This window comes from Papio anubis, unplaced genomic scaffold (genome assembly GCF_008728515.1).
Source record: "Papio anubis isolate 15944 unplaced genomic scaffold, Panubis1.0 scaffold51, whole genome shotgun sequence".
Classification (NCBI taxonomy): domain Eukaryota; kingdom Metazoa; phylum Chordata; class Mammalia; order Primates; family Cercopithecidae; genus Papio; species Papio anubis.
The window spans coordinates 353,068-379,470 of record NW_022165303.1 but is presented as its reverse complement, the minus strand read 5'-3'; the positions used below and the strand labels follow the sequence as shown (position 1 = coordinate 379,470).

Sequence of the window (26,403 nt, the reverse complement as noted above, 5' to 3'; positions counted from 1 at the left end):
TGGAGATGACACCTTGGACATAGCATATTATCAAAGGAATACAAAAAAGAAGGAACAATATGTATTGTATTGTAAACCAGGTGAGGGCACCATGTTCCTGTCAAAGGTGGTACATGTGAAACCTGGTCAGGCATTCATTGGATGAAAAGGAGCAGCTTACAAATAAGTGAAAGGAAAAAGGGTAGTTGAACCATGCAAACCTCCTTAACTGAGATCGGTAGGTACTACCGTTGAGTTGGAGGACTCTGAAGCAGGGTTTGGGAGGGTAAATCTTAATTGTAACAGAAGCTCTGGAAGATAATGCATCAAAGTGCACACAAAGAGGAGAACACTATGGGGTTCTTGTTCTTGACTTCTCCTTGGGACAAGTAGCCACACCAGAAGCCATTGCCTCAACTGAGAAGGGGCTTTTAAAGACCCTGGAGTGGACCTCCAGCAAACTCCAGTAGACCTGCAGCAGAGGGGCCTGACTGTTAGAAGAAAAGCTAACAAACTTAAAGGAAGAGCATTAACATCAACAAAAAGGACGTCCACATGAAAACCCCATCCAAAGGTCACCAACATCAAAGACCAAAGATAGATTAATCCATGAAGACGAGGAAAAACCAGCACAAAAAGGCTGAAAATTCCCAAAACCAGAAAGCCTCTTCTCCTCCAAAGGATCCCAACTCCTTGCTAGCAAGGGAACAAAACTGGATGGAGAATGAGTTTGACAAATCGACAGAAGTAGGCTTCAGAAGGTGGGTAATCACAAACTCCTTCAAGCAAAAGGAGCATGTTCTAACCCAATGCAAGGAAGCAAGAGCCTTGAAAAACAGGTTAGAGGAATTGCTAACCAGAATAACCAGTTTAGAGAAGAACATAAATGACCTGATTGAGCTAAAAACACAACACAAGAACTTTATGAAGCATACACAAGTATCAATAGCCAAATTGATCAAGTGAAACAAAGGATATCAGAGATTGAAGATCAAGTTAATGAAATAAAGCATGAAGACCAAAAAGAATGAAAAGGAATGAACAAAGCCTCCAAGAAATATGGGACTATGTGAAAAGACCAAACCTACGTTTGATTGGTGTACCTGAAAGTGCTGGAGAGAATGGAACCAAGTGTGAAAACACTCTTCAAGATATTATCCAGGAGAACTTCCCCAACCTAGCAAGACAGGCCAGCATTCAAATTCAGGAAATACAGAGAACACCACAAAGATACTCCTTGAGAAGAGCAACCCCAAGACACATAATTGTCAGATTCACCAAGGTTGAAATGAAGGAAAAAATGTTAAAGGCAGCCAGAGAGAAAGGTCAGGTAACCCACAAAGGGAAGCCCATCAGACTAACAGTGAATCTCTCTGCAGAAACCCTACAAGCCAGAAGAGAGTGGCAGCTAATACTTAACATTCTTAAAGAAAAGAATTTTCAACCCAGAATTTCATATCCAGCCAAACTAAGCTTCATAAGTGAAAGAGAAATAAAATCCTTTACAAACAAGCAAATGCTGAGGGATTTTGTCACCACCAGACCTGCCTTACAAGAGCTCCTGAAGGGAACACTAAACATGGAAAGGAATAACTGGTACCAGCCACTGCGAAAACATACCAAATTATAAAGACCATCAAAAATATGAAGAAACCACATCAACTAACGGGAAAAATAACAAGTTAGCATCATAATGACAGAATCAAATTTACACATAGCAATGCTAACATTAAATGTAAATTGGCTAAATGCCCCAATTAAAAGACACTGACTGGCAAATTGGATAAAGAGTCAAGACCCATTGGTGTGCTGTATTCAGGAGACCCATCTCATGTGCCAAGACACACACAGGCTCAAAGTAAAGGGATGGAGGAATATTTACCAAGCAAATGGAAAGCAAATAAAAGCAGGGGTTACAATCCTAGACTCTGATAAAACATACTTTACACCAACAAAGATCAAAAGAGACAAGGGCATTACATAATGGTAAAGGGATCAATGCAACAAGAAGAGCTAACTATCCTAAATATATATGCACCCAATACAGGAGCACCCAGATTCATAAAGCAAGTTCTTAAAGACGTACAAAGAGACTTAGATTCCCACACAATAATAGTGGGAGACTTTAACACCCCACTGTCAATATTAGACAGATCAATGAGACAGAAGATTAACAAGGATATTCAGGACTTGAACTCACCTCTGGACCAAGCAGACCTAATAGACATCTATAGCACTCTCCACCCAAATCAGCAGAATATACATTCTTCTCAGCACTACATAGCACTTATTCTAAAATCGACCACATAATTGGAAGTAAAGCACCCTCAAAATGCAAAAGAATGGAAATCATAACAAACAGTCTTTCAGACCACGGTGCAATCAAATTAGAACTCAGGATTAAGAAACTCACTCAAAACCACACAACTACATGGAAACTGAACAACTTCTCTGAATGATTACTGGCTAAATAATGAAATTAAGGCAGAAATAAGTAAGTTCTTTGAAACTGATGAGAACAAAGACACACTACACCAGAATCCCTGGGACACAGCTAAAGCAGTGTGTACAGGGAAATTTATAGCACTGAATGCCCACAGGAGAAAGCAGAAAAGATCTAAAATCAACACCCTAACATCACAATTAAAGAACTAGAGAAGCAAGAGCAAACAAATTCAAAAGCTAGCAAAAGACAAGAAATAACTAAGATGAGAGCAGAACTGAGGAAGATAGAGACACGAAAAAAACTTCAAAAAATCAATGAATCCAGGAGCTGGTTTTTTGAAAACATTAACAAAGTAGACCACTAGCTAGGCTAATAAAGAAGAAAAGAGAGAAGAATCAAATAGACACAATAAAAGATGATAAAGGGGATATCACCACTGATCTTACAGAAATACAAACTACCATCAGAGGATACTATAAACACCTCTGCGCAAATAAACTAGAAAATCTAGAAGAAATGGATAAATTCCTGGACACATACACCCTCCCAAAACTAAAACAGGAAGAAGTCGAATCCCTGAATAGGCCAAAAACAAGTTCTGAAATTGAGGCAGTAATTAATAGCCTACCAACCAAAAAAAAGCCCTGAAACAGATGGATTCACAGTCAAATTCTACCAGAGGTACAAAGAGGAGCTGGTACCTTCCTTCTAAACTATTCCAAACAACAGAAAAAGAGGGACTCCTCCCTAACTCATTTTATGAGGCCAGCATCATCCTGATACCAAAACGTGGCAGAGACACAACAAAAAAGGAAAATTTCTGGCCAATATCCCTGATGAACGTTGATGCAAAAAATTCTCAATAAAATACTGGCAAACTGAATCCAGCAGCACATCAAAAAGCTTATCCACCATGATCAAGTTGGCTTCATCCCTGGGATGCAAGGCTGGTTCAACATATGCAAATCAATAAATGTAATCCAGCACATAAACAGAACCAATGATAAAAACCACATGATCATCTCAATAGATGCAGAGAAGGGCTTCGATAAAATTCGACAGCCCTTCGTGTTAAAAACTCTCAATAAACTAGGCGTTGATGGAATGTATCTCAAAATAATAAGAGCTATTTATAACAAACCCACACCAATATCATACTGAATGGGCAAAAGCTGGAAGCATGCCCTTTGAAAACCAGCACAAGACAAGGATGCCCTCTCACACCACTCCTATTCAACATAGTATTGGAAGTTCTGGCCAGGGCGATCAGGTGAGAGAAAGAAATAAAGGGTATTCAAATAGGAAGAGAGGAAGTCAAATTGTCTCTGTTTGTATATGACATGATTATATATTTAGAAAACCCCATTGTCTCAGCCCAAAATCTCCTTAATCTGATAAGCAACCTCAGTAGTCTCAGGATACAAAATCAATGCAAAAATCACAAGCATTCCTATACACCAATAATAGACAAACAGAGAGCCAAATCATGAGTGAACTCCCACTCGCAATTCCTGCAAAGAGAATAAAATACCTTGGAATACAACTTACAAGGGATATGAAGGACGTCTTCAAGTAGAGCTACAAACCACTGCTCAAGGAAGTAAGAGAGGACACAAACAAATGAAAAACATTTCATGAATATGGATAGAAATAATCAATATCGTGAAAATGGCCATACTGCCCAAGGTAATTTATAAATTCAATGCTACCCCCATCAAACTACCACTGGCTTTCTTCACAGGATTAGAAAAACAAACAAACAAACAAACAAACAAACAAAAAACGACTTTAAAGTTCATATGGAACCAAGAAAGAGCCCGCATAGCCAAGACAATCCTAAGCAAAAAAAGCAAAGTTGGAGGCATCATGCTACCTGACTTCAAACTATACTACAATACTACAGTAACCAAAACAGCATCGTACTGGTACCAATACAGATATATAGACTAGTGGAACAGAACAGAGGCCTCAGAAATAACATCTACAATACAACCACACATCTACAATCATCTAGTCTTTGACAAACCTGACAAAAACAAGCAATGGGGAAAGGATTCCCTATTTAATAAATGGTATTGGGAAAACTGGCTAGCCATATGCAGAAAACTGAAGTTGGACCCCTTCCTTTACACTTTATACAAAAATTAACTCAAGATGGATTAAAGACTTAAATGTTAGATCTAAAACCATACAAACCCTAGAAGAAAACCTAGGCAATACCATTCAGGACATAGGCATGGGCAAAGACTTCATGACTAAAACACCAAAAGCAATGGCAACAAAAGCCAAAATTGACAAATGGGATCTAATTAAACTACAGCAAAAGAAACTATCATCAGAGTGAACAGGCAACCTACAAGATGGGAGAAAATTTTTGCAATCCATCCATCTGACAAAGGACTAATATTCAGAATCTACAAGGAACTTAAACAAATTTACAAGAAAAAACAACCCCACAAAAAGTGAGCAAAGGATGTGAACAAACACTTCTCAAAAGAAGACATTTATGCAGCCAACAAACATGAAAAAAAGCTCATCATCACTGGTTATTAGAGAAATGCAAATCAAAATCACATTGAGATACCATCTCACGCCAGTTAGAGTGGCGATCATTAAAAAGTCAGGAAACAACAGATGCTGGAGAGGATGTGGAGAAATAGAAATGCTTTTACACTGTTGGTGGGCGTGTAAATTCGTTCAGCCATTGTGGATGAGTGTGGTGATTCCTTAAGGATCTAGGACCAGAAATGTCATTTGACCTAGCAATCCCATTACTGAGTATATACCCAAAGGATTGTAAATCATCCTTCTATAAAGACACATGCACTGTATGTTTATTGCAGCACTATTCACAATAGCAAAGACTTGGAACCAACCCAAATGCCCATCAATGATAGACTGGATAAAGAAAATGTGGCACATGTACACCATGAAATACTATGCAGCCATAAAAAAGGATGAGTTCATGTCCTTTGCAGGGACATGGATGAAGCTGGAAACCATCATTGTCAACAAACTAAAACAGGAACATAAAACCAAGCATCGCATGTTCTCATTCATAAGTGGGAGTTGAACAATGAGAACACATGGACTCAGGGAGGGGAACATCACACACTGGGGCCTGTCAGAGGGTAGGAGTCTAGGGGAGGGATAGCATTAGGAGAAATAGCTAATGTAGATGATGGGTTGATGGGTGCAGCAAACCACCATGGCATGTGTATACCTATGTAACACATCTGCACGTCCTGCACATGTATCCCAGAATTTAAAGTATAATAATAATAAAAAAGACTATGTACTCATTTTTGGTTGCCATGATAAATTCAGAGAGGGAAAACATGATATACATTAAATTTTACTGCAATAACTAAGTGCCCCTTGTCATCAACCTCATTCTATTCTATCACTAGAGTGAGTCAGTATTCATCCTTTCTGACTGTCTGAGCCTGGATGATTTAAACTGCTTTTCACACAACCCCTTGACCAACCTCTTCTCACCTCCCATTGTGAATGAACATAGATTTCCCTATGTAAGCAAAACAAAATATCACCATATCTAAGGCAAGATAAAGCAATTGAAAATAAAAGAAATCAACCTAAGAGATCTGAGAAATATTCATCTGCACAACAGTTTACTCCAATAAACAGGGGACAATCTTTAGAAACCTCTCATACGTGTTTGTAACATAGAATTGATGAAACTATAAGAGGCATTTATAAGATTTAATTATCTGATATCAGAAAAGTTGAGATGTGAATGAAAAACATGGGCATCTGAAAAGGAGTAGTGACTGGTAGATTGGAGCCTGCCCTCTACCCCCAGAAAAAAAAAAAAACACCAAAGGGATCATGAAGACAAGATTGAATTCTCCAGAATTCATCAAGGACCAGACTTGAAACGACACACATATACACACAAACACACAGGGATATAATACAGAAATTCCAGAAAAGAAATAAAAGAAAGCAGAATGAGTAGAAGCATTAATTAGCACATAATGGAAGATAATTTCTCAGGCTATAAAGAAAAATACAAAATTGATCCTTGAAGGCTTACTAAACAAATCAAGATTAACAATAATGGGCCCTGGCCCTACATGGAGAAAATTATGCCATCCAGATATAAAAACAAAATAGTGCCACTCTCCAGATATAAACGGAAAACAAGAAATTCATATTAACACCAAGCTTCTGTTCTGTAACACTAAATAGTAGAAGTTAGTGTTTGAGAGGAAATGTTGTACAATACAATTTCTGTACTCAGCCAAGCTACCATTCATCTGCAAGGCACAGATGCATCATCTTAAATAAGCAGGAACCCCAAACATATACCAATTAGATACACTGCCTACAGAACGAAAAACTCCCACAAAGCTGTGGGAGTCTTATTTTTGAAGAAGAAATCAAAATTCCAAATGGTGTTGTATCAAAGAAATATTAATGGGGCACAAAATCAGTTAAATGGGGTCACTAAAACTGTTTTATTTAATATGGAAATAAAATATCAAAGCAGGACTAATTCTTGAAAGATAATTCGTGTAATATGAAAAGAAGAAACTTGTTATAAAAAATAGATTTTATCACTTTAGGAAGTTAGAGATCAAGTAAGAAAAACCATCATAAACTTTTAATATGTGGGGGACACATATTCTTGACATAAAAAATAAAGAGAAAATGGTACTTCACACCAGTATAAAATCGAAATATATATGTTAAAAATCAAATTTTAAAAGATAATCAGAAGGGTGAAACAACTTGGTCCATAAAACAAAAGAGGGGTTAGAGAAACAAGAGCTAGCAAGCTTTCTGTCTGTTTTGGGAAACCAGTATTATTATGTTGAAGTGAATTAAAAAATGTGTTTTAATGCCTCAGTTTTTCTAATATGATAAATATTAACAGATATAAGCTCCAATGGTAAAACCACTTTGAGGTCCTTAACAATTTTTAAAGTGGGCGGGCGCGGTGGCTCATGCCTGTAATCCCAACACTTTGGGAGGCCGAGGCGGGCAGATCACCTGAGGTCGGGAGTTCGAGACCAGCCTGGCCAACATGGGGAAACTCTGTCTCTACTAAAAAATACAAAATTAGCCAGGCGTGGTGGTGCATGCCTCTAATCCCAGCTACTTGGGAGGCTGAGGCAGGAGAATCACTTGAACCTGGGAGGCGGAGGTTGCGGTGAGCCGAGACTGTGCCACTGCACTCCAGCCTGGGCAACAAGAGTGAAACTCTGTCTCAAAAAATAATAATATTAATAGTAATAACAATAATAAAAATGTTTAAGAGTGCAAAGAATTCTTGAGACCAAAAAAGTTTGAGAACTAGGGCTTGAAGGCCTTCAAGCAAAGATAGGAAAAGGCTATTGCAAGTATGGTACAAAGCACAGGGAGAAGGTTTTATAAATATATATATTATATATAACATAAAATTCATCTGTATTATAAAAATAATACATTTGATATAAATAAATATTATATAAATCTGATTTTTAACATTTTGATCGTATACTGGTGTAAAGTACCATTTCTCTTATTTTTATGTCAAGAATATGTATCCTCTACATAGTGTAAGTTTATTATAGTTTTTCTTACTTCATTCCTAACTTCCTAGCTGTAGTGATAAAATCTATTATTTATTATCAATAAAAATATTGATATAAATTTTATTTACATGATATACATTTAAATATAACAATATTTTATATTACAAAATACAATATTATATATTACCAAAAAAAATTCCATTTAGCAGAGCAAGAATGGAGTTTGTTTTGTACAGTGCTGAGTTCCAGCCCATAGAATTGTTAAATAAATAAAAATGAAAGAACACTATAAGTAAGATCAAACTCGTCTGTTATAATAGTAAATGTGAATGATTCCGATTCCCCCTTTAGAAAGACAAAGCCTTCTAGGTATGGTCAAAATTTTATTTACAGTAGCATCAGAAAGAATAAAATACTTAGGAATAAATTTAATCAAGGAGGCACAAGACCTGTGCACTGAAAACTCAGTAATTGAAAATGAGCAAATGATGTGATAGACATGTCTCCAAGGGAAATATAGAAATGCCAATAAACACATAAAAAGATGTTCAACATCATTAGTCATTAGGGAAGTGCAAATCAACCTGACTTTGTACCTATTAGGATGGTTATAAATTTTTTTAAAAAACAGGAAATAAAAGGTATTGGCGAGGATGTGGAGAAATTAGAACCCTTATACATTGCTGGTGGAAATGTAAAATGGTGCAGCACTGTGGAAAACAGTTTGGTGATTCCTCAAAAAGTTAAACATAGAATTACCATATGACCATCAATTCTACTCCTAGGCATATACCTAAAGAAATTGAAAACAAGGACTGAAGCAGATGCTCAAATACCAATGTCTGTAGCAGCTTTGTTCAGAATAGCCAAAAGGTAGAAACAACCCAAGTAATCTATGAGCAGATGAATGGATAAACGAAATGGAGCTTATACATTCCATGGAATATTCTTCAGCTATACAAAGAATAGAGTTCTGATACATGCTACAAGATGCATAAACTTTAAAAACATTATGCTAAGTGAAATAAGCCAGACACAAAAGGATAAATACTGTATTCCCCTTTTATGAAGTGCCGAAAATAAGAAAATTTATTGGATCACAAATAGATTAGAGATAACCAGTGGAAGGGGAGAAAAAGGAGTTACTGCTCAATACATCCAGTTTCTCATTGGGATGGTGAAAATTTATGGAACTAAGCAGTGATAATTGTTGTATAACGTTGTGAATGTCATTGATGCCACGAATCATACCCTTAAAATGGTTTTAATGGTAAATTTTATGTTATATCTCTTTTACAACAATAAGAAAGACAAAAAAATTTAAAATATATTATGCGATATTAAGAAAGAAAAAAACAGAAACAGTATACGAAAAGTAAGAATTTAAATTAAAACGTATCAAATACGATTTAAAATTTTTGTTTAAGATATTGATACTTGGTCCAGTGCACAATAAAGACAAGAACTTTTTTTTTTTTTTTTGAGATGGAGTCTCGCTCTGTCACCAGGCTGGAGTGCAGTGGCGCCATCTCGGTTCACTGCAACCTCCGCCTCCAGGGTTCAAGCTATTATCTTGCCTCAGCCTGCTGAGTAGCTGGGACTATAGGTGTGCGCCACCGTGCCGAGCTAATTTTTGTATTTGTAGTAGAGACGGGGTTTCACCATGTTGGCCAGGATGGTCTCGATCTCTTGACCTCGTGATCCACCTGCCTCAGCCTCCCAAAGTGCTGGGATTACAGGCGGGAGCCACCACGCCTGGCCTGAAGACAAGAAATTTTGAACAAGAGAGTGCTAACTAACGTATTGAAATACATCAAGCAAATACTGATATATAGAAGAGCTCATTCAGCTGTTTCGAAGGCAGAGCTCTGTAACACATGTACTCTTAACTAAAGAACTGTCTCCCACCACTGGAAAGGAGGTCTTCTCTGACCAAACACACAGCATCTTGGAGTTAGCCAGGGTTAACCTGGATCATCTGGCTGGCTAGGGAAGGAGCACTCAGGGAGAAAGAGGATGGTCACCTTCCCAACCAGATTGGCCATTAGATCTATGTATCAACACAGTGACATATGGGAGAATTAAAATTCTAGTGTGCAAAAATATGCCATATGTTAACAGAAAATGGACTGCAGGAAAATTTGTATTAGGTAAAACTGAGAGAAAGTTAAGAGCACACAACAATAGATAAGCAATAGACAACCCGATATAAAAATGAGTAAAGAATATGCACAGTCAATTCACAAAAGGAAACATTAAAATGGCCTAAATAAATGGCTAAAATAAATACTTAAGCAAAAAAGCTCAACTTCACTATGGTTTGGGGAAATGCAAATTAAAGCAACGATAGCTCATGTTTTCACGGTCACATTAATAAAAGTTTAAAAGAGGGAAGTAGAGGTAAATAGGAATTTGAGGAAAAGGAACCTTCTTATAGTGGCTCGTTGGGATGTGAATTGCTGCAGCTTTCAAAAAAAAAAAAAAAAAAAATCTTACACTATCCACAAACGAGGAAAGCATAGATACCTTCTTAGCTACTAATCCCACTCCTAGGAAAAGGAGTATTAATTACAATAGGTTCTTTATTGCAATATTGTTTATATAAGCAAAAAGAGCAAACAATCCTGATATCCTTCTATTAGCAGTAGGTTGAATAAATCATAAGACATCTACTATGAACTATTTTGCAGCAATCAAGAAGACTTAATTAGATCTCTGTTTAGGATTTGAATGAGTGACCATGTTGTGACGTTAATAGAAAAAAATAATTTGCCAAGAAGCATACAGAGTTTGTTCTCAATTTGGAAAAATAATGACAAATTTGGAGGAGATATCCTATATACATATGTGTGTTTGATTGAGTTTGGAAAAATCAGAACCACCTGAGATGGAGGTGGGAGTGACAAAATATACATGGTATTATAAGTGAATATATAGGCTATAAAATCATGTTGTTAAATTTCTGAAAATAAGTGCAACTTAAGCATATAACTAAGGAGTAGATGTTAACCTGGACAAATGAAACATAGATCGTTTTGAGCAAGAGATGGCAACATTTTTTGTCAAGAGCCAGATAGTAAAATTTTCAGTTTTGCAGACCATGCCATATCTATTGCAATTACTTAGTTCTGCCATTGCAGTGGAAAAATAGCCCTAGACAAATGAATGTGTGATTGTATTTTGATAAAGCTTCATTTACAAATACGGGCTATAGAACATATTTGGCCTGTAAGCCATAGGGTGAGAATCTCTGGTTAGATGAAGGGATTGAGAGCATTATTTTTCTTCAATTCTTGTCATTACGCAAAGTCAGAGGATTTTCTAAAATAAATAAAAAGGCAAATCGGCAAAATAATAATAGTTGAAAACTTCAGATTGGGCAAATAAGTGTACAAAAAAATCACATGTTGAGGAATAAGCTGCTTTGATTCTTGTGTGTTCAACTTTGAAACCTTTATCACAGTTATAAAAACCATTTATAAAAGTTGATATAACTCCACAGAGTATACCTCAATAAATTTGCACATAAAAGATATCAAAATGGCTATATTTTCTCATCACAATACACCAAAAACTAGGAATTAATGAGAAAATAATACATTAAAAATTCAAAGTTTTAGAAAACAGAGTACCTTAGATCTTGATCAAAGAGAAATTTAAAAACAGCCATTGCAGATTACCTGGAGAATAACAATCGCTAATGATCACTGAGTGTATGTGCCTCAAGCATTCTTCTAAGTCCTTTACATGAATTGGTTTACTTAGTCTTTAAAATACCCTTTGAATGGGATATCATGCATATTCCTCATTGTATAGAAGAGAAGACTGAGACAGACAGGTTAACTAATTTGTCGAAATTCATATGGCAGGTTGAGGTTAGAATTAGAATATTGCCAGTCAGCTTCAACAGCCTAGAATGGTAAGCCTTACATTATTTAGCTTTTTCATTAGGAATGCTGAAACATATATTACTCATAAAAATTTCTGGGGTGCTGATGCCAAAACTGTCCTCAGAGGAATTTTTCAATCCTTTTTGTTATTTGACAGGAAAAAATTCACATAAATGAAGAAAACATTTTGCTTAACAATTTTTAAATTATTAAAAACATGTAAAAGGCTGCTGGACTAAGGAATTAATAAAGTAATGCATAAGGAAAAAAGAAATCATAGAAATGATAAAGAAATCTAAAAGCAGATTCTTTAAAGTGACCAATTATAAAACAAACAGACTGGGTCAATTGTAATTTCACAAAATAACAATTCTACAAATACATGTGAATGAGAAAGAAAACATAACCCTGTTGATATTGAAGAGATTTAATACTTGATAAAAATATTATATCTTCTCTATTCTAATAAAATTTAAAATATCCATGAAATGTACCATGTCAGAGGAAAAATACAATTTACCAGGTGTACTTTAAAATGGGCAGAATTGCCGATAAACCCATATCTGTTTGAGTCCCTATTTTCAATTCTTTTAGGTATATACCCAGAAGTGGAATTGCTGGGGGATATGGTAATTCTGTTTAACTTTTTGGAGAATTGTCAGACTATTTTCCGCAGCTGCTGTACCATTTTACATCCCCATCAGCAATGCACAAATGTTCCAATTTCTCTACATCCTCACCAACACTTGTTATTTTCTGGTTTTAAAAAAATTATTATTATACCACCTTAAAAGGGACTGAAGTCAGTTTGATTTGCATTTCCCTAATGACTAATGATGTGGAGCATCTTTTCGTGTGTTTATTCGCCATTTGTATGTCTTTTTTGGAAAAATGTCTATTCTCATCCTTTGCCCACTTCCTAATTGGGTTGTTTGTTTCATTGTTACTGAGTTACAGGAGTCCTTTATATGTTCTAAGTATTAAACTCTTATCAGATAGGATTTTCACGTATTTTCTATCATTCTGTGGGTTGTCTTTTTAATCTCTTGGTGGCATCTTTTGTTCTTGGCTTGGACTGCAGGGCACTTCAGTTCCTCACTACATGGGCATCTCCAAAGGACAACTGGCCTTTCCCAGAATGAGCATCTCAAAAAGAGAGGAAAACATTGCAGTGCTTTTTGTGATTAGCCTCTGAAGTTGCACACTATCTTTTCCACTTTATTCTATTCATTAGAATCAAGTTACGAAGCACAGCCCACATTCAAAAAGAGAGGAAATGGGCTCCATCACTTGAAGGGACATGTGTAAAATAATTTGTGTACATATTTAAAACCACCACAAAGAAGCACCTTCAAAAAAAGACAATGGCCCAGTTTTGTAACTCTTTTTAAACTTCAAGAAATAGATAATCCAAGTATTGATATTATTTAAACTGATATGGAACACAGAAATAAAATTATAGTCATATTAAAGTTTGCCAAAGATTACAAATGAAATTAAAATAAAATATATCTCTGGCTCATTTGCTAATATAAATGCTAAACATCTTAATTTGAATATTAAATAAAAACAATATTAAAAGAATTATGCAAGCTGAACAAGTAGGGTTATTCCAGAAATGGTTCCAAATTAGGAAATCCACAAACTTACAATATTAAAGAGTATAACTTTTCTTAAATGTCATATAAATATACTCTCTAATGCCAAAAAACATAATGAATGGTTAAAATCTAAAAGCATGCTTGAATGTAATTAAAGGTCAAAGGAAAAGAGCACTCGGCACCCTTCCTATTATTCAAAGTAGTTGTGGAAATTCAAACCAGTAAAATGACAGCCCCCTATATTTAGAGAGATATACATATGGATATAGCTAGAGAGAGAGAGAAGGTAAATTTATTATTAACTGATGGTTGTTTACCTGAAAACCCGAAGGAATTGTTTGAAAGGTTATTAGAACTAATTAGAAATAGTAGTGAGATATCTAGCAAAAAATAAATACTTATAAATTAATTACTTCCTTTATATAGGTAACAATATAGAATATAAGGAGTAAAAATATCATTCACAACAGAAACAAAATCATCCAGAAAGAAATTTAACAAGAAATATATAGGACTTATAAGCAGAAGATTTAAAAGAGGGGGACATAAAAAAATACTTGAAGAAATGCAGGATATAACATTTTTTTTAAAAGATTTAATGTTGTGGTGATGTTAATTATCCCTGAATTAGTATGCAAATTTAATGTAATTCCTATCAGTTCCAATGACATTTTTTTTTTAATTTGACAAGATGTCTGTAAATGTCATGAGACCCACCAAAAGAATATTCTGAGATAATAACAAGAAGGGTGTTTGACACCAGACCAGAGGTGGGTTCGATACCCACCTCTCAGTGCCTGGTAACCACCTTTCTACTCTCTACTTCTATGAATTCAACTGTTTTAGATTTCACATGTAAGAAAGATCATGTAGTATTAGTTCCGTGCCTAGCTTATTTTGGAAGGTATTTTAAGGCACACATACATTGTAGTGTCATTATGTTGTAATTTTTCCTGACCTGATGTCCCATATCTGTAAAATCCTTCTATTGAAGCCTAGGCTCTTTCCCTAGGACTCCCTGTCTGGAATAATAAATACCTTACCTCTGTATTTAACAGAATTGTTCTGTCTGCATATAGTCCCCACTTTTTCTTCAAGTAGTTTCTCAAACAAATGCAGTTTTTTTCCTGAACGGATGAATAAAAATTTAACAGCTTTAAGTCTTTATATATAGATATATTTTAAACCAAACGACTCACATTGTACATGGTTTTATAGCCGTCTTTAATACTTATGAACGATATTGTATAATTATTCTAATTATTATATATTACTCTACAACACCATTTTTAGTGGTTGTATATTGGTTATTACTTGAATAGTCCATAACCTACCTAACAAAGTCCTTAATATCTGGAATTAAAGTGGTTTCACATTTCAGCTGTTAGCAAAAACACTACAATGCACGATCCTGTACACATGAAAAGAAATGAGAGGAGGACTTCACTGACTTCAAAGACAGCTTAAGGATTCAGATCTTCACATCGACACAAGAGACAAGATTTGCAGATTTGGGTAAAAGGCTATGCACGGTTTTAAGCCTTTCAGTATATATTGCCAAAGTGCCCTCCACTAAACTTTGATCATGACCTGTGGAGTGAGTCACAACAGTGACTCTTTCTTTGAGTTTATATTACTACTAGGTTTTGTCAATTTGCCAATCTAATAGGCAAAAATGGCATTTTATTTGCATTTTAAAGTGTATTTATCATGTTATAAGTGAAGCTAAACTTTTCATATGTTCATTTGACTATTTCCATTTTTCCTTTGTAAATTATTTGTTCATAATTCTTTACCATTTTTCTACTTGGTTGTTCACCTTTTTATAATTGATGTATAAGAGTTGTTTTTATTATTTTTCCTCTGTGGTTTGTCTTCGGATTTGTATGTAGAAAGGTTTATTTGTAATTATTCAATTTTATCAATGTTGTTCATAGTAGCATTTGCCTAAATCACCCAGTTCTTTTATTGTTTTATTTTTGACATTTAATCTTTGATACACATGTGATGAGGCAGAGATCTAGCTTAGCTTTTCAGATATTTGTCCTATGAATGAATAATTCAGTTTTCCGTGTCTTGAAATTCCATCTTTATCACTGCAAATTTCTTACAAAAACTTGTATCTATTTCTTGGGTTTTCCCCCACTTTGCTCTAGGGATCTGTGTCCCTATTCCTGCATCATTTCAATTATTTTGCATTTTAAATGCATTTTAACATCCCTTCTGTTTTTGTGCCATAAAATACCTTCCAAAATAAGCTAGGCACAGAAGAACTGATATCACATGATCCTACTTACATGTAAAATCTAAAACAGTTGAACTCATAGAAGTAGAGAGTAGAAAGGTGGTTACCAGGCACGAAGAGCTGGGGAGCTGAGATTTGGTCAAAGGGCACAGAGTTTGAGTTAGACAGAAGGAGTAAGTTTCAGAGATCTATTCCACAGTGTGATGACTATAGTTAATAATAATGTGTATTTCAAAATTGCCGGCTGGGCACAGTGTCTCATGCCTATAGCACTTTGGGAGGCAGAGGCATCCGAATTGCTTAAGCCTAGAAGTTAGAAATTAGCCTGGGCAAAATGGCAAAACCCTGTCTCTACCAAAAAATACAAAAATTAGCCGGGTGTGGCAGCGCATACCTGTAGTCCTAGCTACTGGGAGGCTAAGGTGGGAGAATGGTTTGCATCCGGGAAGCAAGGGTTGCGGTGAGCCAAGATCACATCACTGGACTCCAGCCTGGGTGACAGAGCCAGACCCTATCAAAAATAAAAGAAAGAAAAGAAAAAAATATTACTAAAAGAGTAGATTTTAAATATTCTCACCACACACACACATACACACACACAGAGACACAAACAAGTATGTGTGAGGTGATGGACATGTTAATTAGCTTAATTTAATCATTTGCAACAGAAACATATATCAAAACACATTTTACCCTATAAATATATGCAATTATTATTTGTTCATAAAAATAACATCAAATTAAGAAAAAAAGTCACTGTGTTTTTGCAGCCATACGTAGGCTGGAACCTGCTTCACATTTTGGCTCCAATGTTCTAGCTTAGTCACATTAAGCTCTAGCTTAGCAAGCACACCCAAAACAACCTCTAGGAGGCCAAAAGTCAGAGGACACCCATGATCCTGTGCTCTTAGACAACTTTTAAATGTATGATAGGAGACAGGCAGAGGAAAACACAAGTAATAACAGGATTATCCTATTCTTTCCATACTCCAGTGGTTCTCAACTTGTTTATTTGCAGCAATTTTTAAGATTTTTTTTCTTGGCACACTTGAAAAGTTTTTACACCACAGCCTATATTAAACAGGCTAGCAATAAGTAAAATTCAATCACTACCTAAAACGTAAAAGAGACTCACTGTGTCTACAAAAACATTGACTACTATTGCCATAGTCACATGGTTCCCTTTAGCTTTCTGTCACTGTTTTGGGAAGAGCTGGTATATCAGTTAGGAATTCCAGCTGTAAAAGACAGAAGAAATAAAATAACAGGATCTCAAACATAGATAGTAGTTTACTTCTCTCTCAGGTTAAAAATCACGAAAGTAGGCAGTCCAGCGTTTATACAATGACTCCATAATCCACAGAAACCTGAGTTCCTTCCATTTTGCTACTCTGACCTCCTCAAAATGAGATGCCATCTTATCTCATGGTCCAAATTCCAGCCAGTATAGAGGACACAGGGAAGAAGGGAAGGCCAATTCCTTTAAAGACACTTTCCAGAAGTTGCACAAGACACTCCGCTTACATCCTCTGGCCAGAAGTTAGTAACATGGCTGTGCCTGGCTGTAAGGAAAGATGAGAAGTGAAACATTTATTGCAGGTGGCCAATGGCCCAGTTAAAAGTAGAGGGTTCCATTACTAATGAAGGAGAGGAAAGTGGATACTGGGGATGGCACCATAGTCTTTGCTACAAATGGTTACTGCCCTGATCATATTTCTTGCATAATCAAGAGGAAAAGTTCTTAACTCTTGCGGTTACTGCCTCATCGTTATATGGCATTCCATTTTACCCTTTAATTTTTACTGGGTCAAGTTTAGCCCTGCTCTACACCAGAACACATGAATAGCTTTGCTCAGGATTCTTTGTGACATTGTTCACAGTTAATATTATGGATACCTAATAAATTTTTTAAAAGACAAAATGTTCTACATTTTGTGGCCTGCTCTAGACAGTTTTATGGCAAAGTGGGTGAGTATCCCTGCCTTTTACATTTCAAGTGTAGGAGTGTTTAGCTGTCTCCTCTGGCTCTCATTTACTGACTCTTCTGAGTAAATCCATTGTTCTTTCCTTTATGCAAGAGACTATCTGAGCACCCAAAGCTTGAAAGTCTCTAAGCTAGGTGCTATAGTGTTATGTATTTCAGTAAGACATTTTCCCTACTTAATCCAGGAGCTTGTCATTTCTTTGCTGGAAGTACACATGGATAAAATAACTGCAAGGTTTCTGAAAGACTTAAATACAAAAATGTCCCATGAAGAAAAAGGGAAATATCTCATTCAGTTGTGAGTGATTAGGAATAAAAATGAATTGGAGAGGTCAAAATGTAAGCTTGTCCTTAAAAAGAAAGGACTAATTTGCAGATGGAGATGGGGTTTCTTCCTTCCGAGGTCTGCCATGGTGTAATCTGTCCTGTAATATCTAGTGTCTACCTGCTATTATTTTCTAAATGGTGAGTTAAATGGGAAATATGTGTAGAGTACAATCATTTTTTATCCTTTGCTTTAGGTTTCGACTCATTGGTTCCCCATCTACTACTTGTCTCGTCTCAGGCAATAATGTCACGTGGGATAAGGAGGCACCTATTTGTGAGAGTAAGTTGAAATACTTTTCTCCACAAATTCCTCTATGTGATCCTGACTTGCCCCTGGAGTATGAAGAATAAATCGAATCCTTCTTGCACGAAGTAGTCTCTCAGATAGTTGAAAATAGGAGTCAGATGCTTCATGGTCTTCCTGGCTTTTCTTTATCTTAAAAGGTGATTTATCTGAAACTGTGGGCTTGAACCCAGGCAAAATAGCTCTACTTTCCTATTACAATAGTAAACCTTTCCAGTATAGAGAGTATTGTCCTTAATGAGTACATTTTAAAGGCGTTAGACAAAATTAGATCTGTCTTTGCCAACTCTTACTATCTATCAGGTTACAATTCCACAAAGTAGGCTACTCATTTTCTTGTTATTCTAATCCAAATAATAAAAAGAACTCTTCTTACAGTTCTTAGCAATTTCCCTAATCCTCTGGTCATTTTGAGTTCTAATCCTCCTTCAATTCTTTTAGGCTCATGTCTTTAGTCGTATTTGTTCTTGATTAGCTGACCCTCCATTTTTCCCATAAGATATTTTTAAATGAATCTCCAAAACTTTAAAAACATGAAAGAATGATTGCAAATTGGCAAAGTGTTATAGCTGTGAAGAAATCAGCATCACACACAGAATTGATGGCAGCAAAAGTAGGCACAGATTTCCAGAAAGCTAATGGCCAATATAAACAAAAGCCTGAAAGTAAACACCCTCTGACACACAATTCCGTTTCCCAGAATTTAGCCCAAGAAAATAATCATGAAATAGTCCCATAATTTTGGTCCAGAGATACTCAATGCAATAATATTTGGGATAGTGGAAAATGTTAAACAACCTAAATGTTCAGCATGGTTTGAAAATAGCTAGTAGAAAAAATAAGGTGTATTTTAATGGCTATAAGTTTTTAAGAAATGTAAAAAAGTGCACCATGAGGAATTAAAGGTTGAGATGCCTCATCCAAGTGGGAAGAGCATATCTGTGAAGTTACATGACTGATTATTATTCAGCCACCAAATATGGTAGTATAGAAAACACATCCATCCATATATATGCATGTATCCACATAAGTATCTAAGAGGATATAATTAAATTGTTACAAATAGTTATCTTTGAACCATTTTCATTTTCTTCTTTCTTTTTGTCCATATTTTTTAAATTTCCTCCAATGAATGTGTTCATTGTATTCACTAATATTCCTCCCCGCTAAATTAACATTGACTTTTAAAGACTAAATGAATGAGAATATATACAAGGTGCCTCCCATACCTGCCAAGAACTTGCAATTCTATGAAATAATTCAAATTATCAAAGAATTATCAGTTTACTATACGAAGTTTTCTAGGCATGGCACCTTTTGTAATGAAACTGCACATTGTGCACATGTACCCTAGAACTTAAAGTGTAATAATAATAGTAGTAATAATAAAACCTTGAAAACATAAAAAAAGAAAGGAATGCAAAAAAAAAAATCTTTCCATGACATTAAATATTCTTTGAAAAATGGTTTTTAATGGGAGCATTATATTCCAAAGTTTGTATATTCAATAAAGTATTTAATCATTCTTCTAAAAAAAAATTTTACACTTCTACATTTATAGGTCAGTAATCATTTAATTGAGTCAACACTAGTTATGTGTGTATGTGTGTGTAGTCACTTAGCCAATATGTGAATACTATTATCTTATGACAGAACATAGTGTTCATTTATCATTTTATTGCCCCTACATCTGCCATTATTTCATTTTTCATGCCTTATCTTTTGTATTTCCTTTGCTCTCGTTTTCTTGATAAATAATGCCAGAAGTAGTATATTTAACCTGCAAAGAGGTTACTTTAATAACCTATAGGAGAAAATGTCCAGCAGTAGATAAGTACCTTAACAATCTGTGATAAAATCACATGTATTATCCACTTAAAATTATAAATATGTAAACCAAAAAATACATGTTTTTTTGGTGAAATACTTAACTATGAGCAGAACCAGTATCATACACGCCTAAATTTCAACTAGGTAAAAATGTCTGATTATTAGCAAATATTTTAAGAAAATAACAGTATTGTAATTCCATTTAGAAAATTATTGGATTATTTGCATTTGGTATTTAAATTCATAGTAAAATAATTCATTATTAAAAAATAAGCTGTTTTACCACATTCTTCCTTCTCTCAGTCATATCTTGTAAGCCACCTCCAACCATATCCAATGGAGACTTCTACAGCAACAACAGAACATCTTTTCACAGTGGAACAGTGGTAACTTACCAGTGCCACACTGGACCAGATGGAGAACAGCTGTTTGAGCTCGTGGGAGAACGGTCAATATATTGCACCAGCAAAGATGATCAAGTTGGTGCTTGGAGCAGCCCTCCCCCTCGATGTATTTCTACTAATAAATGCACAGCTCCAGAAGTTAAAAACGGAATTAGAGTACCAGGAAATAGGAGTTTCTTTTCCCTCAATGAGATCGTGAGATTTAGATGTCAGCCCGGCTTTGTCATGGTAGGGTCCCACACTGTGCAGTGCCAGACCAACAACAGATGGGGGCCCAAGCTGCCACACTGCTCCAGGGGTGAGTGTGAGCCATCAATACTTTGCGGGTGTGAGGGTACATATAGATGATAGGAGTTGCTGAAATTAAGGAAGAAGTGTGTAAGGAGTATGAAATTGGCATAAACACTTTAAGCATTATAGTAGCTTCACTGTCTGTTATCTCTGTTAATACTTATCTCAAAGTAATGGCTTATTCTCTCATCTATAGTAGACATATTTTATATGCATTTTAAAATTTACCATTTACAGCGAATATATGAGGTAGCTACTATTGGTATCCCCATTTTACTTTGAGAGAACTGAGTCTTAGTGATATTAAAGAACTTTTCCAAGGCTCTGACTCCAGAGCCTAATGATCATGTACAGTGGAATGTCTAATGAACAATAATGAGTAATAGTGGTGATCATATCTCTATCCCTGGAGTGGGGCAGTAGGCAAGTGAGCCATGAGGACCAAAATGAGAGCATCAAATCAAAAAGGCCTTGGACTTCAACTCTTTCACATTATAACTGAAAAGACTGAGTCTCAGAAAAAGTGTTTCGCTCAAATCCAAACAAACATATATATACACACATATATACTTGATATATAATTATATATGGTTCAGATTGAGGCTCAAATTCATTCTTGGAGGTTTGTTGATTGTTTTGTTTGTTTGTTTGTTTGAGACAGGGTCTCACTCTGTTGCCCAGGCTGGAGTACAGTTGTACAATCATAGTTCACTGAAGCCTCTAACTCCTGGGCTCAAGTAAGACCCCTGCCTCAGTCTCACAGGTAGCTGGAACTCCAGGTACACACTACCACATCTGGCTAATTTTGATTTATTTTTAGAGACAGTGTCTTGCTATGTTGCCCAGGCTGATCTTGAGCCCCTGTCTTCAAACAATCCTCCTGCCTCAGCCTCCCAAAGTACTGGGATTTCAGGCCTGAGCCACCATGCCTGCATTTTGATGCCCTGAGAACACACCAATTGTCCTGTGCATGGAAGCAGCCAATATTTCGGTTAAAATATGGTCTAAGCAATAGATTCTATCACTAAAATGTCTGTAGCTTTTTTTTTCTTTGGGGGGGGTTGTTCTCTTTGTTTATTTTTAATTTATTAATATTTAATTTTTGTGGGTACATAGTAGGTGTATATATTTATGAGGTACATGAAATGTTTTGATACAGGCATGCAATGTAAAATAATCATGGAGAATGAGGTATCCATGCCCTTAAGCATTTATCTTTTGTGTTACAAAAAATCCAATTACACTCTTTCATTTTTAAACCTACGATTAAGTTCTTACTAACTACAGTCACCCTGTCACGCTATCAAATACTACGTCATATTCATTCTTTCTTTTTTTTTTTCGTACCCATTAACTGTCCTCACCTCCCCTCCCTACCCTCACACCCTGCCCCCATGACTTTGTTCTTGATGCCTCCTCTTTTCTTAGCTGAAATGACTGGCTTAACACAGAGTGGGAAGAATTAGAATTGGTCACAGGGACAGAAAGGAAGCTAACAGTTCAGCCTTGTGCTGTCTGAAAGAGGGACAGGGAGTGAGGAAAATGAAGACTAGGTGAAAGTGTCTGTTAGATGAGACCTTGGCAACAGTACCCCTTGCTGCTGCCTTACGCGTGAGCTTGAGGGATTGCCTCTGTAGGAAATGGAAGAGCGGCCAAGCCACCAACACTCACGACTCTGTGCTCCATAACCAGTAGTTGAAAGCAAGAGGAATATGCTGCCTTGTAGTCTTCGGAACATGTTTCAGTAGAAAAAAAACACAGACAAGGTGTTGGAGACACTTTGATTCTAGTCACAGTTCTGCTTGGTATCCTTGGTTTCCTTGTTAGTGACGTGCGGCTACTGAACTACCAATCTTCTCTTTTAATAGCTGCCCTCTGCAATGACGATTTTTAAGCTCTCAGGCTAGCTTAAGATGTAGCAAAGGAAATTCCGCCATAATTAACAAGTGCTCTGGAACTGTCCTTTCCACAGTGTGTCAGCCGCCTCCAGAAATCCTGCATGGTGAGCATACTCCAAGCCATCAGGACAAATTTTCACCTGGGCAGGAAGTGTTCTACAGCTGTGAGCCCGGCTATGACCTCAGAGGGGCTGCGTCTCTGCATTGCACGCCCCAGGGAGACTGGAGCCCTGAAGCCCCCATATGTACAGGTGCCTTGACTCTCTGGCTTCCAGATTGCTGTTTCCCCCTCACATGGAGGTCTTACTTCTGTTGTTTTATTTTTTTCTTCTAGTGAAATCCTGTGATGAATTCCTGGGACAACTCCCTCATGGCCGTGTGCTGTTTCCACTCAATCTCCAGCTTGGAGCAAAGGTGTCCTTTGTTTGCGATGAAGGGTGAGTATGACCCAGGGTTGAGACCAAGGACTCAGTGTGGAGAATCACTCCTGTGAGTTCAGGGGTTAATCCAAACCAGGAGCCGACCTAGTAGATAAGAAGTACCCAGAGAGATGAATTTATGGAAGGGTAGTTTTGAAATAAGGATAGGGACTAAGTGGCACCACTTTCAGAAGACAATGAGAAAATGGCACATACAGCTCAATGTCAGGTACAAGCATAAATACAGTCACTGATCTTGTGTACACAGTTGGAACTTGAAGTGAATGGGTATGTATTTATTTGGAGGCAAAAGAACATAATTTTATAAAAGCTATGCTAGAAAAAAAAATGAGGAATAAGACAAAAATTGTTTGTCCCATGATAAGGAAGGCAAAGGTCGCTTAGGAAACTTAAAACCAATCAACAGCGGAATCTGTAACAGTGCATGGGTAAGTGTGTTTTCACCCAATAATGTATCTTCAGGTCAGGAATGGCCAGTGTAATTCTTTTAATGCAGGATTCTTCTCAGCCACTTTGCCAGCCAATGACTTCCGGCCAGCAATGCCCCTGCCCAGGCCTTGTGTGGGCCCGGGCTCACCACAGGAAACACCACATCTACTCGGCCCACCAGGCAGCGCCTGGCTGGTGCTCTGACTCAGACCCTGGGGCCCCCACGACTGCACACTCAGCCCCTGGTGGGAGGGGGTGTGTGAGTGAGCGAGTGTGGGGTCCAGCTGGCCACTCCAAGCACCTGCACAGGAATGGGGTCCGAGCAGTGCTTGCAGCTGGACCAGGCATGTCGCACTGAAGGAAATGTGGTGGTGCCCAAACAGGGGTGCCCACGACCCTGAAGCCCAGAGGGGGTATTACAGCACGCTAACAGCTCGTAGTATTTGATAATGCCCGCAGCCCAACAGATGGCGGTGTGTTTAACAGCTCTGTCAATCCTGTAGCCCCGCTCAGGCCTGCATCTCTGGGGCTGGCTTGACCCACTGCTGCTTCCTGTCACGTGGTGCAGCTGCCCTCCCACAGCAGAGGGCGGAGGGCCACAGTGTTACAGGCTTCTTTGTACCTGTATTTGGTGGGTCCTGAGTTCTTGTCCCACATCCAAGAAATATAAGGTTATGCTATCAATGAAAGGGTGAGGAGGGTAGAGAAGAGTTTTACTGAGCGACGATCTTAGCGGAGAGGAGACACGAGGTGGTCCCCCAGATGAAGTCAGGGGGTCTCTCTCTCTGTCTCTTAGTGTGGCTGGTTCTGGGGCTTTTATGGACTCAGAATGGGGAGCCTGTGCTGATTGGTTTGTGAGTATGCAAAAAAGACTAAAACAAAGACACCACTCAAAGGTGGGCACAGCAGTGTAAAAACCAATTAGGGAAGCGCAGGTATATGTAAAACAGATGAAGAGTGAGGAGCAATCAGAGGAAAGCACACCAAACAGGAAGAGAGGTTTTCAAGCCAGTCCATGGATTTACCTGGAACTTGTAGCGAGGCTTTAAACTGTCTTCAACTTGAAGGTCGGGTTTCATCGGGATCCACCCCATCTGCCTAGGATTTGTCTGCCTCCTGCTTCTATCAGTTTCAAGTGGTATTATTAGTTGTTTATGTGTATCCATTACTCTTGGTGGTGTGCACTATGAGTCTGGAGGGATAACTAGATTGGGCAATTAAGCAGTTATTTTTAATGATTTCCAAGGAATCTTTGGCATTTACAAAGTGCACCATCCAATAATGATGTCTAATTTCAGAATGATTTCAGATTTCAGAAGGGAAGCAGGACTCAATAATCAGTTGGGCATTTCGGGGCAGCAAAGACTTTTACCCCCACTCTTCTTTATTTCTTAGAGCACATGGTTCAGCATGCTTCTGTGAGCCTCCTCTGGCCCGTTACAATTGTAGTGGCAAGAAGAACAGTGCCCACATTCTCTTTCTAGATGTTCTTGGCTTTGCTTACCAAATCGAGAGCTGTTCTGCCTCATGACCCATTAATGAGAATAAGTGGGATGTCAGAGAGCCATCAGTGAAAGACGACACCTGAAGGTTACGGCTCTTGTGCCCATGGAGAAGTCTGGTTCTGTGTTCATGCCTTCTGTAGGTGATGCTGGGCTATGAAGTTTATATGGCAATTATGCACATCAGCTCCAATTGCTTTGCTAGTCACAGGGTACCATGGTTCTTTAGAGTAAATTGGCCTTTGAGTTTCTGCCAGCTACTGAAGAATTCAGATTCCCAGTGAACTAAGACTTTAGCTGGGCCTGAACCTAAGAACCAAATGATAGTCAAGGAGGAAAATGGTAGTGAGGAAGCTGAGCATCTGTTAGTAAAGAAATCAAGGGAGAGATGGGAATTGCTCACACATTTGCTACCACTTTTTTTTCTTTAGGTTCCGATTAAAAGGCAGGTCTGCTAGTCATTGTGTCTTGGCTGGAATGAAAGCCCTTTGGAATAGCAGTGTTCCAGTGTGTGAACGTGAGTAGAAAGAACTATGTAGTTTGGATAACTCTCCTTATTTTTGTTTTCCAGTGTGTTTTTCTGCATGGAATCACCTGTTGTCTGGATCTTTACTTAACTAAATTACGGATAAAAATACTTCTTTGTTGGAAGAATTTCAAGAAGGGTCTTGTAGGTCTTCTCTGACATGTGTTTTTGTTACTAATCTGTAAATCACTTAGTTTAATGACAGTGTTTAATCTTGTGGGGAATGTAAGCAAGAAACTAGATGACATAATGGTGCCGCACATTTTAGTCATTTATTTTTAGTTTTCTTATCAAGGAGGAATCTTTCTTAAATGTTTTTTTTTTTTTTTTTCCTTTTTTGAGACACAGTCACCCAGGACAGAGTGGAATGGTGCAATCACAGCTCACTGCAGCCTCAATCTCCTGGGCTCGCACCTCAGCCTCCTAGTAGTTGGGACTACAGGTGCATGCCACCACACCTGGCTAATTTTTGTATTTTTTGCAGAGATAGAATCTCACCATATTGCCCCAGCTGGTCTCAAACTCCTGGGCTCAAGATATGCTCCTACCTTGGCCTCCAAAAGTGTTAGGATTACAAGTGTGAGCAATCATGCCCAGCCAAATTTTTATGTTCTTTTATCCCCTCACATATCATAAACAATTTAGTCAGCTTCTTATTTGACCTGCAGCATTTAATGACATAGGGCTTCCCGTGTGCCAGGACTTTCCATGAGTAGAAAAAGCAACGAATAGCGAGTGAATAGTGAAGACACCTCCCTACTTTCCTG

General features: G+C 37.3%; 1 protein-coding gene across 1 annotated transcript in view; it reads left to right on the top strand.

The window, feature by feature from the left end:
• The window catches only part of LOC101016492 (complement receptor type 1), a gene marked incomplete at its 5' end in the record, with an annotated part of 139,806 nt that overhangs the window by 19,643 nt on the left and 93,760 nt on the right, over positions 1-26,403 (top strand). The window contains 5 exon segments of the mRNA XM_031662253.1: positions 18,207-18,292; positions 20,450-20,848; positions 22,814-22,990; positions 23,074-23,176; positions 25,542-25,627. Of these exon segments, the coding sequence (XP_031518113.1) occupies positions 18,207-18,292; positions 20,450-20,848; positions 22,814-22,990; positions 23,074-23,176; positions 25,542-25,627 (851 nt within the window).